The 20,259-nt window shown below is 34.9% G+C and overlaps 1 protein-coding gene across 50 annotated transcripts in view; it reads left to right on the top strand.

Moving 5' to 3' along the window:
- FUT8 (fucosyltransferase 8) overlaps nt 1-20,259 on the top strand; it is an 88,088-nt gene that overhangs the window by 60,942 nt on the left and 6,887 nt on the right. For 28 of the 50 annotated variants that reach the window (XM_087921622.1, XM_087921627.1, XM_087921618.1 and 25 more), the window contains 2 exons: nt 1,794-2,031; nt 18,282-18,528. In XM_087921622.1, coding sequence (XP_087777748.1) covers nt 1,794-2,031; nt 18,282-18,528 — 485 coding nt within the window. Of the gene's footprint in view, nt 1-1,793; nt 2,032-5,825; nt 5,904-18,281; nt 18,529-20,259 lie in introns of all 50 variants that reach the window. The other 22 variants (XM_087921599.1, XM_087921596.1, XM_087921597.1 and 19 more) reach the window with 1 other exon arrangement.

Genomic DNA, 20,259 nt, shown 5'->3' on the forward strand with positions numbered 1-20,259 from the left:
GGCATGGGCCACTCAGGCCTTTCTTAAGGAGGTTTGCAGGGCAGCAACCTGGGCATCACCTTCTCCATTTATCAAACACTATAAGCTGGACTCTTTTGCATCTGTGGAGGCAGCTTTGGATGGAGAGTTCTTCAAAAGGTCCACCCTCTCTAGGGGATTTGGGCCGCACTAGGCCCTCCTGTAGGACAGCCAGTTTCGCTATGTCCCAATCCTGGATGCTCTCTCCACCACAGTGGAGAAGGGTCGTTGGTTCTTACCTGATATGACCTTTCTCTTTGGGTGGAGATAGCATCCAGAACCACCCATTCCGAATCCAGTGGAACACGTTATTGCAGCAAGAAAACACGTCAGTCTGTCACTATTCCTTTGCCAATTTCTGGGGCACCCTTAGCAACAGGGAGTGTCCTCAAAGATCTGACAGACCCAGTCCAATCATCAAGCAGCGACTGATAACCCAATCCTGGCTGCTAGGTCATCTCATGTAAGAACCAACAGCCCATCTGATTCACTCAAGCCTTTATTCTATTATTACTTAATCTAAAAACGTGTCATTTTATAAAGTTCTGAAGCAACTCTAGAAATTTGTGTACACAAAGTTGTTTATGAATGAATAAACATGACTGGAAACCAAAAAATGAGTGTCTTTTAACCAAATATCAGATTTTGTAGAAGAGAACAAGTTCTTATTCTTTATTGACAAAGAGTATATTATTTCATCAAGTAGAGTTGTGCAGTGCTTTGGATTCAGTTTCAGGGAGATGTTTTTAGAGGTAGCATCTACCTGTGTTATCCTAAATCAGCCAAACATTTTAATGAATAGCATGACTGCAGCAGAAAACTGTTTGATTCTAGGAAAAAATGCATTTGCTTTAAAGGTTTGCAAAGAGGGGCTTGTTTCAAGTTTCTGCATGCTCATAAATACTTTTTTTAATTGTACCTAAAACACTGCAGAGCACTATTATCAGATATTCCATGTTTGATTACATTTGATTACATCATGAATTTTATTCATTCCCTGGGAAGGTTCTGGAATTCCTAGTACTAAAGAAAGCTTCATTTAATCATTTCTTAGTATTTAGCATTCATGTGAATGTTTATGAAATAGTGCTGGTATTTGTCTTAGATTTTCACAGTGACTTTCCCAGGTTAAATGACCTTTTTCACATTTTTTCTGTAAATCTCAAACAGTTCAGGAACCACTTACTTTTTAGATGAATTCAGATAATTTAATTGGTAACTAAGCATTTTATTCCTAGCATATTCATATCTCCAGTTTTTGTTTTTTAATAATTTATAAATACATCATAAGAATTGGAGGTGAGGTGAACACAGATAAAGATTATCCTAAGAACCTTCGTATTTAAGGAAAATATAAATTTAATAATAATAAATGAATAAAATATCCTAAAGCAAATACATAACAGATGTCAAGGCTTCCTGTGAAATGATATTTTAAAAAGAGATTGGAATAAATAAAGAGATTTTAAGATAACATTATTAATATCTGTATTTATTCCAAGGGCAAAATGGCATTGCAATCTGTGAAAGTTAAACATAACTGTATGTCTTTCAGACAACCTCAGTGCAGGGACAAAATAAATTCCAAAGCACTTTTTTTTTCTTAACAGAGCAATAAATTCAGAGGGAAAATAAATAGCATTAATTTTTTTTAAAAAAAACTCAGTGTGGCATTTTCCAGGCAAATATATGGTATCTGTTAATTTTTTGCTCATATTTATTTCAAAAAAAGTTCCAGTCCATATATTTTTTTACTTTCCTTTTATTCTTCATAGAATCCCAAGGATTGTAGCAAAGCCAAGAAACTAGTATGCAATATCAATAAAGGATGTGGTTATGGTTGTCAACTTCATCACGTGGTCTATTGCTTCATGATAGCATATGGCACTGAAAGGACATTGATTTTGGAATCTCAGAATTGGCGATATGCAACTGGAGGCTGGGAGACTGTTTTTCGGCCAGTGAGTGAAACATGTACTGATAGATCAGGAAGTACTACAGGGCATTGGTCAGGTATGTATCATTGACTTATAGTTATCTCTTTTTATAATAGGTTAAGAGAAAAAAATAATTGTCAACCATTTCAGTAATAAAGAACATTGGGGAAAGCATTATACATCTTTATTGTAGTTGTAAAGTATCAGCTGTTTTTATTTTGAAATAAAGAATTAGAAATTGAAAATATTATTATTCACTGCACAGTCAGCCAGATGTTCAGACTGGGTTTGGCATTTTTGTTTACCTATCGAATCATTACCAAGGACCTGGGATAAGCAAATCTGGATGTTTGATGGTGTTTCAGATCTCGCCGCAGGATGGAAGCTGTTCCAAGTAATCTGCCTTCTGCAATTGACTCATGGCAAATTTGTCAATGCCTATGGTATTCAGGTGGTGCTCCAGTTGTTTTGGGACTGCACCCAAGACACCTATTATTATTGATACTACCCTTGCTTGCTTTTGCCATAGTTCTATGGCCAGTACATTAAAAAAATAGCAGGGAAAGCAGATAATAACCTGGCAATGGCTAAGAGCAGGAAAGTTAAAGAAGAAGACTGAGTGATTAATTCTGGCTGTGCAAGACCAAGCTGTAAGGACAAATATATGCAAAGCCAGAATTGAGAAGACAGGAACAGATAGTAAGTGCTGCCTATGCATAGAAGCGGAAGAAACAGTGAACCGCCTGGTAAGCTGCTATAAGAAGACCACACAAACTGACTACAAGCAGCAGCATGACAAAGTAGCAACAATGGTGCATTGGAAGATCTTCAAGAAATATCATTTGTCTGTAAGCAAGAACTGGTGGGACCATAAAATACAAAAAGAAAATGAAAAAGTTAAATTACTCTGGGATTTCAGAATCCAGACAGACAAGCACCTGCCACATAACACCCCAGACTTAACAGTTGTAGATAAGAAAGACAAAAAGTATTATTATTATTATTATTATTATTATTATTATTATTATTATTATTATTATTATTAATAATAATAGGTGTTTATTTTAACTTGTCATGCTTTTATTGGTTGAGTAGATAAGTTTATCAGAGGTTCAGGTGGATAATAGCAATAGCACTTGGACTTATATACTGCTTGACAGCCCTCCTAAGCAGTTTACAGAGTCAGCATATTTTTAATACGCGTAGATGACATACCAATTTCGCAGAAAAAGATGCAGTTGGTTTTAGGAGTAGCAGATAGATATTGCCATGCAATCTGAAGCCCCCTTTTGCCTTTGAATCTAAAGTGGTGTACAACACATCCAGTTCTGTTATTGACTGGAAGCTCATCATGCATACAATAAAATGTAAAAGAGCACAATATTATTTTTTTCATTTTTGATCCAAGTTAAAGAGGTATACTCCTTGAACTCTTTATTTGATATACCTTTTTCAAATGTTGTTTGTACATATGAATACGTTATGCTTTTTTTCACTTCTTCCAGCATGCAACATGTAATGAACAAGTACTCTTCCATTGGCTTTCGGGAGCCATTGTAAGAGAATGAAAAGGATTTCATAACAAGTGTTCTGTCTACAACATTTAAATGTCCTGCAAAATTAATAGATTATGTCCCAGTAGTCTATGTATGGCTTTTGGTTAGGAGTGATTAAAAATAATTGACTATCTTATGGGGATATCTCATAAAAGTAAAGGTGTGTGCAGGCTGCTGTTCTAATTTTGGTATTTTGGATAAACTGAGGAAGTTTTTGTTGTTCTGAAAATAAGATGTATTATGCCTCTGAATATTTTGACTGATAACTATTTGTATTATCAATAGCATTTAGGGTAATCTTCAGTATTCTTTTTAGTATTATTGAATAGAAGGATTTGTTTGCTATAGTTCAAAATGCATTCAAATTGAGAGACTTTCTAATGCTTCTTTATTGAAAACAAAATTTAGTAAGAACATTGAGGGTTCAAACTATATAAAGCTTTTTTATATATCTTCTTCCTAGCATTCCTACTATATTGCAGAGTCTGCTGTTTTATGCCATTTATAAAGAGCTTTAAAATAACAATATAATAATAATAAATTTATTTAATTAATTATTTATAAATCATCCATCTCCCAGCAACAACTGTTTATAGCTGTTAAAAATATTTAATTAGAATAGAGCTGGATGGGAGCTTCCAGTCTAATCACCTGCTCAAGCAGGAGACCCTATACCATTTCAGACAAGTGGCTGTCCAGTTTTTTCTTAAAAACCTTCAGTGATGAAGTACCTACAACTTCTAAAGGCAAGCTGTTCACTAGTTAATTGTCCTCACTGTTAAGTTTCTCTTTAACTCCAGGTTGATTCTCTCCTTGATTAGTTTCCATCCATTGTTTCTTGTTTGCCTCTGGTGCTTTGGAAAATAAGTTGACCCTCTCTTCCTTGTGGCAGCCCCTCCAATACTGGAATACTGCTATCATGTCGCCCCTAGTTCTTCTTTTGTATAGACTGGGCATACCCATTTCCTGCAACAGTTCTTCATATGTTTTTGTCTCCAGTTCCTTAACCATCTTAGTTGCTCTTTGCACTTTTTCCAAAGTCTCAACGTATTTTTTGTAATATGGTGACCAAAATTGGATGGAGTATTCTAGGTGTGGTGTTACTAAGGAATTTATAAAACAGTACTAATACTTCACATGATTTTGATTCTATGCCTTGGTTTGCTAATACAAACCAAGAATTGTATTAGCTTTTTTGGCTGCCACCACACACTGCTGGCTGATGTTTAAGTGATCGTCTATCCACTAAGTTTCCAAAGTCCTAGGTCCTTTATTTATTTCAAATTAAAGAATTCAAAAAACTCACAAAATCCGCATAAAACAAAACAGCATAAAACAAAAGAACAATTTTGTTTAGGAAAAGAATGAAAAGCAAGAAAGGGGCATCTATCACTTTTGTCAAAGGCCTGGCGGAAGAGCCAGGTCTTCAGTGCCCTTTTATGGTACTAGTAGGAGGATGCTGTTTGAATAATTGTAGCAACCAGTTTAGTAAGGATTAGAGTTGATCTCCTGATTAGGAGAGATCTGTAATCATTTTCAACAGTTTCTCCTCCCACTCTACTATTGCAATCTAGACCCCTCCTTGCTGCTCTGGAGGCTTACTAAGTTTCCTGGAACACAGAAAAATGCACTTATTGGAAATTGCCGCTCCATGTCCTTTCTTTAGGGATAAGTCCATGCTGTATGCCCAACTCTATATTCAAGAGGATCCAGCCCAGGGGTGGAATTCAGCAGGTTCTGACCAGTTCTGGAGAACCTGTAACGGAAATTTTGAGTAGTTCAGAGAACCAGCAAATACCATCTCTGATTGGAGATTTTACAATATCCTTCCCCTGCCATACTCACCAAGCCACGCCCACAGATCTGGTAGTAAATTTTTTTTGAATCCCACCACTGATCCAGCCTGGAGTGCAGAATTGCTAAATATAATTAGCAATTACTATAAACAAAAATTTCTCATTTTTAATGTTCCATTGTAATAAAAAAAAAATCTAACCATGATCAAATTTCCCTTGCAATTTCATTAGCAAAATAGTAGAAGGTAATCATGTGTATTACTAGATAGCTGACTAAAAAACAATTGCATTGCTGAAATTTGAAACATACATTTTAATAGAGATGTAAATATGCCTATATTTTAGTTAGATTGTTTACTGTTGTTAACAAAAGGAGAGAACTAGCAGTCCCAGAACATTCTTTATTCCTCAAATCAAAAGAAAACAGATTATTTGTAGTTTATAATCATCTGTTTTGAACCAGCTTGTAGTTTTTAAGAAATCCTCTGAAACAATACTTTTTTTGAACTGGTTTTCAGGTTTGTTTTCAGGTTGGGTTCCATTCCTTGAATTAGACTGCATGATCCACCAAATGAAAAGCATCAGCACATGTAAAGGTAGCAATATCAGTATATCAGTTTTACTAAGCTATCAGAGATCTGGTTGAATTTGATGAAATGAAGGGGAAAGAAAAAACACTTAATTGGAAATGACTATTTTTCAGTATTATTCCAAACACATAACATACGAAATAACATATTGCTTATATTCTAATCCCATGTTATTTTACAATTATGTATATATGAAGAGCATATAATATTTGCTATTAGGAATAAATTTTATTCTAGCTGCTTCCTACTGACATAAGAACTAAATTTTACATGCTATAAACTTGCAGCTTTAATTTTTACATACGGTATAATGTCCTTCTTGAAGACAATTTAAAAAAACAGTTATTGGGATGCATAATACCTCCTTCATTATTTGCTAAGGATTCAATATTTAATCTGATACTTTTTGGTTCTGGTTTAAGCTTCTGACTTGAGCATCCAATATTAGCTGTATACAATAGTTTCTGTCCTGTTTTATCTGAGTTTTCTTATTTCCTTATAGGAGTACATTATAGGATTGTGCTATCAGTATGTTTTTTTAATTTTAAGTTAGAAAAATTTGGAAAACAACTAGTAGGTTTCTTACCTCAGGAAACTGATTTTTTTTTGCTCCTACTTCAAAAATAATGTGCAGTTAACACATGACATAATTAAGCAACACAGTTCTTAAATGAATTTTGCAGTTGGGGGATAGTTTTCTACAACTGGGATCTTTGGACTTAGGGTCAACTGAAAGGCTATTTACAATTTTCCCTCTACTGAAGGGAAATTATACTGAATTTCCCTCACTGAGAAAATTTTCTGTTAGTGAGGAAAAAGTAAAGATGGTCTTCAAATTACAATCATTCATTCAGCAACTGAATCATGGTCCTCAAGTTACAACCATTCATTCAGCAACTGTTCAAAGTTGTGGCAGCACTGAATGAATGGCACCTATAAGCAGGCTCTAAAATGATGGCTGCTACAGAATCCCAGAAGTTATATGATCAGAATTCATATACTTGGCAGCCTGAGCAAATTTGTGGCTGCAGAGGTGCTTCAGCTCCACCTACTCACCTATCTCCCCCTGTTTCTGTTTTTGTGGCCATCCTGCACAGTGGCATTCCTTGGTGGCAGCACCTGACCTGAAGTAGAGGCTGGGAGGCCCCCACATCTCAGCTAGCTGCACCTGCCTCCCTATTTCAATCATCACCATTGTCAAAGAGTGCTAACTCAAGAACCTTGCCACAACCAGCCAACCCAGTGCCATTCATTACACAAAGCCCCAGCAGCACCCATCACCCTGCGCTCCACCCCAAGTGCCACCCTTGTCACTATGCTCCAATCACCTTGCTGTCCTTGCCAACCTGCACTCTGCTGAACATATCAGCCTTGCTGCTTTGTTCTCCAGTCACCCCGTTGGTGTCTGTGGAAGTGAAAGTTGTACTTCGGGGATTGAAGAAGCTAAGAAAACAAATGAGTCATTGAACAAATTAATCCAGAGTTCTCACTCAAGGCACAAATGACATTATCATACTACAGAAGAGTATGGAGATTCAGCTCTCAGGAGAAGGCTTTAATTCTGGGAAAGGTGGCAGAAAGAAAGAATCAAATGATATTAGCAGCAAGGTGAATAGACTCTGTTACAGTAGCAATAAGTGCACCATTGGAAGACTTGAAAGACCAAGTTAGGAAACACGGAGAAAATCCATCTATGTCACCACTAGGAGTCAAAAAACACTTCACGGCACAAAACCAATTCTATACTAAGAAATATATAAACATTTTAACATATTGTTTCTATATTTGCTTGTAACTTGTATACTTACACAATGGCTCACAAATTTGTATTTGGTTTGGACAAAGCACCACATTTTTTCTCTCCAAACAACCTGTCAGAAATTATAAGGAACATTGCCTATATCATTGTCATGTCTTTTTGTGGGTTCATACTTTGCCTTTGGGTGGCCTTTCTCTATTTATCTGTCTCCACCACTAAATTTGAGAGTGTTGTGTATGTGTGCATGTCAGAGGTGGTATTCAGCAGGTTCTGACCAGTTCTGGAGAACCGGTAGCAGAAATTTTGAGTAGTTCAGAGAACCAGCAAATACCATCTCTGACTGGAGATTTTACAGTATCCTTCACCTGCCATGCCCACCAAGCCACGCCCACAGAACCAGTAGTAAAAGAAAAATGAATCCCACCACTAGTGCACATGTGTGTGTATGTATACATACATATGTATGTACAATACACACACAGTTTCTAAATTTACTGCTGGAAGAAATAAAAAACTTACTTTTAACTGGAATATTTTGCATTATTTTTATAGAAAAACAAAATATACACAATTGAGTGCTGTGAGTTAACAGCAGTTCAGGTAATAAATTTTGCTTAATGTTGAACTTAAATAACACAGCTATTGTTGCCATAAAATTCAATTGTTTTAGTTGAGTCAACTGTATTATTAATATAAGCATCTAGTAAGAAAACAAAATTTAGTTCAAAATTCAATTTTGAATTTTCCTACCTATTGGGTAATTGAGCTTCTATAAGAAAACAAAAATAGACGATTTAATGAAGGATTCTAGGAAATAATAAAGGATAGAAACATCCAGATTTGAAGGGCTAGGGGACTGTTTTATTTCTTCTCCACAACTTATATCACTATCATACATCATAAAAATGTCTTTAATAAACTTGTAACATTTCAGAAGAACTGCAGGACTTAGAAACTTACAATTAATGAAAATGAATTTAAAGGCTTGCTCTTTTCTGTTGAATAAGCACTAAAATCATGGAAAAACAGTTTTCATCGAGCAAGGAAAGGAAGATACCAATCATAGAATAAAAAAAGCTGCAACCATATTGTGATAATCCTGGCCTTCAGCGAGGTATGAAATTAGCAAAAGAGAAATGAGAAATTATGAGAAATTGGGGTTTATATAACTCTTTTTAGTTTTTCTGTGCCTGGTTAACATCAGTCACAGAGCAAAGGACGGGGAGCAGCCAGAATTCAAACACGGAAAATAAATAGAGCTGTTCCCTACCCATTCATTTAGAGCAGAGTACAGGAAAGAGAGATCCTGATTCATAAATCAAGGTCCTACAGGTTACAGCTCTACTCTGTACGAAAGGATTCACGTGCAGGAAGTTCCATACTTAATTAGCAGTGTTAGCACTCGTTTTTAATCTGTGTTTTACATGGGTATTGAATTTAATGCAAAAGTCCTGTACACATCAACTCCAGAATATTTCCTTTTGCTAGGAAAAGTGGGAAGGTGTCTTTTTGAGGAATATGTGAGTTCACTTAAAAATAGTTTTACGTGACCTAATATGTCTGTTCTAGAATATTAGCTATCTATCTCCTAATTCTTTGAAGGACTGCTTTTCTGCAAATAAATTGTCTCTCCAATTGCACTCCTCAAAAGGTCAAGCAGGTTGTGCCTTTCTAAAGTTTCCCCAGGTTGGTTTTGCTGTTTGCACAAACATGTAGGAGACACTTTGTACTCTTCCAAATGATTTGTATGATCTTAATTAATCTGGCTTATTGCAGCGCTCATGTTGCCAATTTCCTTTTGTACCAAAAATAATTTTAAAACAAGAGTAGGTAGTGCTAATGAGTTCTGATGCCTCAGACTTTTTTCCACAGTAAGAGTGGGTTACAGAGTCTGAAGAAAATTCTCTTTATTTTCTTAATATTGTTAGAGAACTTGTGCAATGATAATTTGTGAACCACCAATCCTGGTTTGAACCTCTAAACTTTGTTATCTAATCTGGTAATCTACATATACTTAACTGCAACATTTATCATCATCCATATAAATTTTATTTATATCTTTGTTAGATTTATATATCTCTGCCCTCTAGGAGTTGAAGGCAAGGTACATACAACCTCCTCTAATTTTTTTCTCCATAATAACTCTGCCATAGATTGGACTGAGAGAGACTGACTGGACTAAAATTGAGCTTTTTTGTTTGTTTGCTTGCTTCTTATTTTTACTCTGCCTTTATTATTTTCATAAATAATTCCAAGCAGTGAATAGACCTAATATTCCTTCTTACTCCTTATTTTCCCCACAACAGTTGTGATGTTGAGGAGAGTTATGTTGAGATGGAGTGATTGGCTCAAAATCACCCATCAGCCAGCTGGCTTTCATGTTTGAGTGGGACTAGAACTCACAGTTTAGTCTGATGCCTTAATCACTACAGATAGTCCTTGACTTACAACAACAGTTGGTACCCAAATTGTGGTTGTAATTCACTGCAGTTGTAAATTGAGGAAACCACATACCCAAACCCATTTTTTTACTCATTTTTATGGTGATCAATATGCAAATTACACAGTCATAAATCTGAATAATGTGATTGTTAAGCAAATCCATTCTCCTGAATGGATGTTTTTTTGCTGGAAGTTTTATGGTTTTTTGTAGTGGATTTTTAATGCTTTTTAACCCACCCGGAGTCACCTGTGTATGAATTGGATGGTCATATAAATTTATTTAATAAATAAATAATTGCAAATCATGGACAGATGATGGCAGGATACTGCAGCCAGTCATAAATGTGAGCCAGTTGCCATCTGCCTGAAATGTGGTCATATCATCATGAGGGTCTCTCATTTCTATGACTATCACATTTGTTCATATTCCTGTATGTATTTTGAGGCTAGGCTTTGTATATGTGTACAAAATAATCACTCCTATTCTGCCTTATGGTACCCAAGTGCATTCTGATTTACTTATATAGCATATGGCAAAAATATTAAAAAGTACATCACAATTACATTCTCAATGAGCAAATATGAAACTATTTACTGTATTTACAAATTCAATGATAAACTATTTATATCGACAATACATGATGGAATTGCATCCAGAAACTCTCTGGGGTTTCCCTGATATGCACTCAAAGGGCACTGTTCCACAGTATGTTGCACTTTGGAGCACTACAACTACATTTTGAAGGGGAAAGATTTCCCCATTTATGGAGGAGACTAGCATACCTGCCATGTTGAGTCCTAATTCTATTGAAAAGTGACCAGGTTTTATGGGTTAGATTGAATCCTGCAAAGCAGGGAATGCTGTGACAGTGTGGGGGAGCAATAAAAGACCATTCTTGCATCCAAGCATGAAGCAGATTGAGTTGTTATCCAACAAGTTTCTAGCTGTCCTAATAGGTGGATGGATATCTGGAGCAAAGCCTATTGTTTATAGCATTAGTGATATCTGAAGGAATATTACTAAATATTTTCTTACACTCTCCCAATAAAGTGTTTTCCATTCATAAACGTGAAGGAGTATGGCTCAAAACTGGTAACCAGAAAGTAGGGTAGATTTTATTATGCCTAATCATCAATGTGGCAAATATTAGGGCTTTCACATACGAGCTGGAAGAATAGAGATAAGCAGTAGAAGAATTGGAGATTCCTGCATTTTTTTGTTGACACCTAGTGATTGGATATTTTCTGTCCAAATAGCCCCATGGTCTTTATCAGACTGTTGATTTCCTCTGTGCAAAGTTACTATGCAAAGAAATGAGTCATTCTAATAGATATATAGAAAGCAAAAAAAAAACCCACCCACCTTTCAAGACAATTAAAATATGTTTGGTATTTATATTCTTTATGATTTACCTTGTAATTGTAATAACTGAAGTGGGAACATTAAATAAGAGTTACTAAACTGTTTCTGCTAACCAGAATATAATTAAAGTTTGTGTGTCTACCTTCATGTTCATCAGTTGAAAGTTCCTTGTTGGAAGACTTTAATTAATTATGATTAGTAATTATTTTAATATGTTCAAAACTTACAATGGCAAAAACAATTTATATACTTACCCATTTTGAAAATAATTAAGAGCTTTATTTCTGAATTAGGTGGATTTAGCGTTGTCATTGATGGTGGTGTTTTTCTATTTATATGCAACTAACCATTCATGAATATGCAAGTAACCCATTCAATCACTATATATTTTTGAGAAAAATGGATTAAATTCTGTTAAAATAATTGCCAATAATACTTGCTCTTCAATAGCCTTTTTTCTGTTTTTAGAAAAATAACTGAACCTTATGATTTTTTTCTATTTGACATTATCTACCTTTAGTTCAGATTATTTCTTGAAAGAAATGTCAAGAAGTATCAATCGTGTCAAAATGATTCTGTTGTCTAATGATAAAACAGCTGGTGTAATAACTGTGTTTTGAGACCCATGCTAAAATTTCTATAGTGAGAATACACAATGTGTGCCAGTTAAGGTTGTTAAAATGCAATATTTATCTATTAGTGAGAGTTACATTTGCACTACTTTATATTCATGTCAGAATTTATGGTCCCTATTAAAACTGATAACATGCCATTTGTTTTTTAATTTTGCCAAGTAAAGTATTAGTAGTATATCTTAGTAAATAACTTTAGATAGTCCCCAATAATAATAAAACAGGGGAGGAATATTACTTTTTAGAGCAAAAATAACACGTGGGAAAGAAAGTTGACAATTCTTTCTGTCTCTGGCGTATCTAGTTACAGAATGTCACTTTTTCAGCAACGTACAAAGTACCTGTACTTGAAATGTATCTCAAGTATCAAGTACCTGTTCAAATACCAGGTACATTTCAACAACTCGAAATGAATATAGTTGGAAAATCAGTGGTACTATTAGGGCTAGTCTGCAGGGACTTTGGGGGTCTCTGTAAAACGTCTTGAACAAATCTTGTCTATGTAATTTGTTCATACATTTAAATTGTATGCCATAGTCATTTTCAAAAGCATTTCAAGAGCTATGCCAAACAGTATGTACAATAAAAATAAAATTTGTCACTTTCTTGAAGCTTCAGTTCCCCTGTGCTTTTCCAAGGGACTCCAGAAACAATCTAGAAAAATACTTCTGATACTACAGTGTGCTTTTCCTTTACTTAGGCTAACCAGTCTGCTTCATTTTAAAAGAGTGATAATAATTTCACCTCTCATTCAGCTGTAAATTTTTTTCTCTTGAGTAACTATAGAAGAAAGTAACCTTTGAGTTTGTATGGAATTAAAAATAGTTCTGCTTAAGTATGTTGTTATATCTTTGGGTTTTTAGCATTTTTATGCCAGGACATTGACAACATTTGGTTATTTTTATTTTATATTCTGGAAAAGGGAGGAAAGGAAATGATTTGTAAAGTTGGCTTTGCAACTTTGATTATTCTCCTGTAGATTTTGATTTTGGGATAGTTTGCACGAAGTGTGAAAATATTATTTTTTTAAACACATCATGGAATGATGTCTTGTAAATGATTTATACTTAACAATTTTAAGTGACCCGTGACAATATATTCATACTAATATTATTGCTGGCTGCATTGAAGTTTTTCAGTAGAGAAGCAGTATATATGCCCATAAATCCTATTTATATGATTGTCACGAATATACATGCCAGAGGTTAAAAAATGACTGTATTTTCTTTTATATATTCTATATTGCTTTTGACTATGTGGAATAGACCATCTCTTAAGTAGACTTTTTATTTTGCACTACTGTGGTTGTATGCTGAGATGAAATGTTTGGAGACATATTTGTAATTCGTAACCCAAATATGGGTTAAGAATTTACATAACGTCAGAAGCATTTCTGTGAAGATATTTGGCTGATAATAAATATAAACTTTGCAGATGAATATCTCAAATAGTACTTTTTTTCTAAAATGGAATATCATAAAACTACCAGGCACGGGGAATGAATTTAGTACATTTTACTTCAAAGCATTCTGCACCAGTGAATTTTTGCACAATGGAAATTGAGATGTAGGACAGAAATATTGCTTGATAGATTTTAATTATTTTTTCTATTAGTTTAAAAAAAACAATAGCTGCAACATAGGAATATGATTGATCCAAAACAATTTTGTATGATATGAAAAGTTCTTTGAACATAGGAAAGCATTATACAATGCCAAAAAGTTTATCCAAGAGTATTAAAATGCTTGAATAAAAGAGCATCCTCTGAATGTTTATTCTTGGTACGTGTTGTTAATTTGCTTCAGATTGTCATCGATCTGAAAAAGATTTGGAATGAGGAAAAAAGAATCCATTCTCTCTATAATTAAAGCGTGAAATCAGTCAATGACAGTTCAAAAAGTTTCCAAACCAAAATGGAGGAATTAAGAGTACTGGTTTTGAATGAAAAGTATATTTTAATAATAGAGGATTTTAGTTATCCTTACATAAATTAGTTATATTCATGCTCAGGGTATGATGAAGAAAGTAAATTTCTACATGCCCCAAATATCTGTACCTTGGAACAGTTTAAAAGCTACCATATATTCCACAGTGAAGGAATAAGTCAATTAAATCCGCAGACACAGACTGGAAAAGCCTATGATGATGATAATAAATGCAAATAAGGAATTTGAGGAGTATATGGCCAAAAAAAAAGCCTGTAAAGGAAAATAATAATAACTTAAAATTATTCAAAGTAGAAAACTAGCTGGAGATATGGGTGTGCAATTAGACAGTAAAGGAGTTAAAGGAATGCTCAAGAATGATACAGAAATTATAGACAGACAGTATGAAAATTTTGCATCTGTCTTTACTACAAAAGTATATGACAGATTTGTGAATCTACTGAAATCTACTGCTTCATGATAATTAGCAATATTGAGTAAATAATTGATAAAATATCAGTAGTCAAGATGACTTCATTTTTTAAAAATCTCACTGTAGGATCACATGTTCCAACTATTCTAATTTTTCAGACATTCTTGAATTTTTTTAGCTTGATACACAGGAATATTGCTATCCAATTAACTTTGATCTTTAAAAATGTAGATTGTGTATATGAGATCCTTTTTAGTGTAGTAATTAAGGCACCAAGCATAAAAGTGGGGGACAGTGACTTTTAGCCTGCTTTAGACACTAAGAGGAACTCTTTGCAAACAACACCAAAGTGCGGGAATAGCCAACACTTCAGAAGATCGGCTCAAGATTCAGAAGGATCTTGACATACCTGAACACTGGGCCCTATTCAACAAAATGCAATTCAGTGGTGAGAAAAGTAAAGTGTTGCACTTAGGTAAGAAAAACCAAATGTAAAGATATAACATAGATGGTACATGGCTCAACAGCAGTAATTGTGAGAGGGATCTTGAGTCCTAATTGATGATCACTTAAATATGAGCCAGCAATGTACTGCAACTTCCAAAAAAGCCAAAACAATACTGGGCTGCATCAACAGAGGGATAGTATCACTGTGAAGTGTTAGTACTGCTTTATACTGCTTTGGTAAGACCACATTTGGAATATTGCATTTATAGTATAGTGTTGGTCACCACAATACAAAAAAGATGTTGAGATTCTAAAAAGGGTGCAGAGAAGAGCAACATAGATAATAAGAGAACTAGAGGCTAAACCATACAATGAACAGTCATAGGACCTGGATATGTCTGGTCCAATGAAAAGAAGGGACGGGGTGACCAGGGATTTCAGCGGTATAACAACCGGTTCAGTGATCGTGTGCTCCACATTTCAAAAAGGCAAGCCCATACTTATCTTCAACTGCAGCCTCTGGAAGAAAACAATTTAGGCGTGGCCAACGTGAATCAGCTGTGCTCTAAACCAAGGCATAAAGCACAGGAAAGAGCAGGGGCGGGCAGGCGGGCCCACTCCTTGTCGCAGCGAACTGGTTCGGAGCGAGCTGAACATGGGAACAAGGGATTCGCTTGATCCAGTCCAAACCTGTAGAATCCCACCCCTGGGGGTGACATGATAGTAGTCTTCCGATATTTGAGGGGCTATCACAGAGAAGAGGAGGTTAATCTATTCTACAAAGAACTGAGGGCAGAACAATAAGTTATGGATGAAAAAATTGCAAATTAACAGAAAGTAAGTAAGGACCAGATTCTTCTCCCAATCCCTCAATTTCATCCTGTGCCATGGACAATTAGTCTAAGGCTCTGCAGTTACCTGTGGCTGCTAAAAGGCTTTGGTGTGGTCCTCCAGACATTGCTTCAACTGTGTACTTTAAAATGTGACAGAAGAGAAAAATACAAAAAGAAATAATATTAAATTTTATTTAACCAAATTTAATATGCAATTTATATTAAATTCTATCAAATTTAGTTGATATCATCCTGCCTATCTTTTGGAATGTAGCTTTTGGCATACTGCTCAAGGGTTAGTTATCGCTTTTGGTTTGAAAAAGTCTCTGTAAGCATAAAAGGTTTAAAGTATTTATTTCATTCCTTAACTCCCCCCCTTTCAGGAAATGAAGCAAAAATGTTGCTCATAGTTTGGGAATACAGTTTCTCAGAATATCTGTTTCCAGATGGTGATGATGATGATATTATAGACCATTGCAGCCTCTAAGCATCAGCAATATTGAACCTTCTAGATAAAGAATATGTGTTCAGATTATCAAGTAAATTTGGAGAAATAATAGTTTACAGGTTAAGAAGGACGGTTCCTATTATAATCCAAACTGGAATTGAAGAAGTGAGGTTGCTTTAATTATATTTCTCCTCATTGTGACAGTTCTGTTTTCTCCTTTTAAAAATGCATGTATGAATTGAGAAGTGCTTTGATTTTCCATGTGTTTTAATTAAAATTACAACATTAAATGGATGCTTTACTTAAGATAAGAGCAAGTATATTCAGTTTGATATGGGATTAATCCTGCTGAAATAGCACTAACATCAAGTGAATCATGTCTAATTTAAGCCTCATTGATTTTATTATTTTTTAAGCCTGGTCAGAACCATTTACAGTATCCAGCTGACCTTGAATGATCTTGAAAAACTAAACAGATGCACACCTGAATTATACTTGAATTGGAATCTAGCAAGAAATCCCAGGGCTATGAACCGGATTACCAAATCAAAACATCAAAACATTGTGGGGGATAAAAACTATTGACAAACCATTTTTGTCAATGCTTTTGGGAAGGAAGGGAGATTAAACTTTTACTTTAAATCTGTATTTAACTTTTGGGGTCTTTGATCCTAATTTAGTAAAATCCTTTGCATTTAGCAAATTTTATATATGATAGAAACAAAGGGGATGGAAGGAACTACATCAGTCAATTCATTTATAATGCCTCTCTATATATAGCCTATATATAAATTGAGAAGAGAATGGGAAAAATGCTGAGAATGTCTATTATCTTTACTCCTCAATTCCTTTCTATTTTGTTTCTTATTTCACACACGCATACCCTTTCTGGAAGTGTAATAATAACAGCAGCAGTAACAACAACAACAACAACATATCTTGGGGGAAAATTAGTAACTGGGAAACTTTGGGGGAAATATAAATTGAAGAAAGACTCCCTATTATCTCTAAATATAATTTTGGTTACAAATCCCTAGCTTTATTGAGGTATCATGAGGCTTGCTTATTTAAGCGCTCAAACTTTGCAAAAGCTAGAATAACTGATGCTCTGTTTGATGAAAAAATAACAGCATATACTGGTATATGTTAGGAAAGTTTTACCAACAAATACTAGAATTTAGGTACATAATTCAAGTTGTGTTGTTACAAGCTTTAGCTTTTTCCTAACTAAATATTCTATACATATTTTATGCATTTTAATACTTTATGTACAACCAGAACTGGGACTGGAATTTTGTTTGCTAAGCAATGCAGTCATTAAGCAAATCATCATGTGACCAGGCCTGATTTTATGATAATTTTTACCATGGTCATTAAGTAAATCACATGGTTGTTAATGAATCTGGGTTCCCCCATTGACTTTGTTTGTCATAAGCTTCCTGCATAGGTTGCAGATCTCAATCAGGTGACTGCAGGGTGTTGCAACTGGTCATAAATGCAAGCTGCTTGCCAAGCGCTCAAATTATAATCATGTGACCATGGTGGTGGTACGAGATTTGTAAATTTAAAAGTGAGTTAAAAGTCACTTTTCCAGTGCTGTTGTAATTCCAAACCATCATTGGTGGTAAGTTGAGGACTACCTGTAGTGGGCAGAAGTAAATTAGTGACTATGGCAATTCATTTTTATCAATCCATGGTATTTCTTGCAAATGAATCTAAAGTATGGTTGTCCAACCTTTTGACTTGCCTGGGCCATAATGAGCGAAGAGGAATTGTATTGGATGCATATAAAATACATAATATGGTTAATGTATATAATAGTCAAACTTTCTTTATTTTAAAATAATGGTATTATCTTGGGGGGCTCATTACTAGCTGTCTAGGACTCTGGGTTAGACATACCTAATGTAAAATTTCTGTCTAGTCTATTGGCAACTCTTGAATTTGTGCAGTTGCTGCATTCAGGACAGTCATTGAAATGGATACTCACTCTGTCAGAAAGCTACAAATGATATTTAAAAAACAATGTATTTTCTATATTTTAATGCAGTTTGTAAAATCACTATTTCTGAAATATTTGATCATAACCATATCTTTTTCAGGTGAAATGAATGACAAAAATGTTCAAGTTATAGAATTGCCCATAGTTGACAGTCTACATCCACGGCCTCCATATTTGCCACTGGCGATTCCAGAAGATCTGGCTGATAGACTCATTCGTGTCCATGGGGATCCTCCAGTATGGTGGGTCTCACAGTTTGTCAAATACTTGATTCGTCCACAGCCTTTATTAGAAAAAGAGATAGAAGAAACCACAAGAAAACTTGGTTTTAAACATCCAATTGTTGGGTAAGTGTTTTATTAGATTATTAAGACTATCATAAACCCATTCATGTTTAGTCCCATTGAAATGTGTAGGATTTACTTTTAAGAAAACATAATTTCCTTCAAATTTACCTTATTTCAGTATTTTCTTTTTCATATCAATGCTATTTGGGAATAAAGAAAGCAGTCTTAAAGCATTTTTTAAATTTCAAGCTCACTATACAGGATGAGGGTCCTGCCCTGTTCATGTTTAATTCAGAAGTACGATACCTCTGACAATGGAAGCTTCATTTAGGTTTTATAATAAATGATAATTAATCCTTTTAATAAATTCAGAAAAAAGTGTTTAAAAGATAAGATAATTATATTGTATGGCTTTCTGATAGTATAGGCAATGAATTATTGGCCTTTCAAATTATTTAAGAAATAATTTTCAGCAACATTCAAGTGTTTAATTTTTGTTTTTAAATGGTTTTCTTAGAAATGGTATACAAATTAGCAGAACCATATGATCTTAGTTACTGGAAGCACCTACTTATCAATATTTGTGCTGGTTGACAGATCTAGACTGTGGTCAGTTTAATCATTTAAGAACTGTGAATTGGATTTTTGAAATTTCTATTTGATCCCCATTTTTTTAGAACTGTAGGCTGTTGTTTACGATCTAAATCATTATCAAATAAAGGAAACTGCATTATTTTTTATAAATCGTATATTTTGAATGGTTTATGTTTCAGCTCATAAGTAAATGCCTATAATCCCTAGATTGAATATTTCTTTAATTTTCTTGATTCCACTAAATTTTCTGTGAAATATATCCTTAAACTGCTACATTTTCTCTTCCACTTGTAAAAAGAGATGTCATTTTCAACATAATTGAAATAGAGTTACCTATGGATGAGCTGAGCTGCATATAAATCTAATAAATAAATTTAAAATATTTGTTTTTAAAAAAAGTCAAAATAGCCTTATAAGCTATAGCAATTGATCTACCTTGTACACCTTTGACTGCTCACCAAGCCACACAACAAACACCATCATAAAGTTTGCGGACGACACGACCATGATTGGTCTCATCTCGGGAGAGGATAACCAGCATATAGGGCAGAAGTAGAGAACCTGTCTATCTGGTGTTCACAGAACAATCTGTCACTGAATAAAACCAAAGAACTGATTATGGACTTCAGGAAACATGGACAGGACCACGCCCCACTCATCATCAACGGAGAACGAGTGGAAACTGTCCCTATGATCAGATTCCTTGGCATCCATATTTCAGCTGATATCTCCTGGTCCCCTAACACCAAGGCCATAGTGAAGAAGGCTCAGCAGCGGCTGCACTTCCTGAGGGTTCTCAGGAAGAACAATCTGGATAAGAAGCTGTTGCTGGCTTTTTATAAAGCCTCTGTGGAGAGCACTCTGACATATTGTCTGGGTATGTGGTATGTAGGCTCCACAGTTGAGGACAGGAAAACTGTACAGAGGGTGATAAACACAGCTCAAAAGATCATTGGTTATCCTCTGCCCTCCCTGGAAGACTTAGCCAGGTTCCGCTGCCAAAGCAGAATCAAGGCCATTATAGAAGACCCCTCACACCCTGGCAATTATCTTTTTGACCTGCTGCCGTCTGGATGGCATTTTAGGTCAATAAAATCCCACACCACTAGACTAACAAATAGTTTCTTTCCCTGGGCCATCCGAACCACAAATAAACACGAAGTCACTACCTTATTAAGATGTGAAATCTCAATACCC

The sequence above is a fragment of the Pseudonaja textilis genome, chromosome 1 (assembly GCF_049901715.1).
Source record: "Pseudonaja textilis isolate UNSWEBS1 chromosome 1, rPseTex1.2, whole genome shotgun sequence".
Taxonomy (NCBI): Eukaryota; Metazoa; Chordata; class Lepidosauria; order Squamata; family Elapidae; genus Pseudonaja; species Pseudonaja textilis.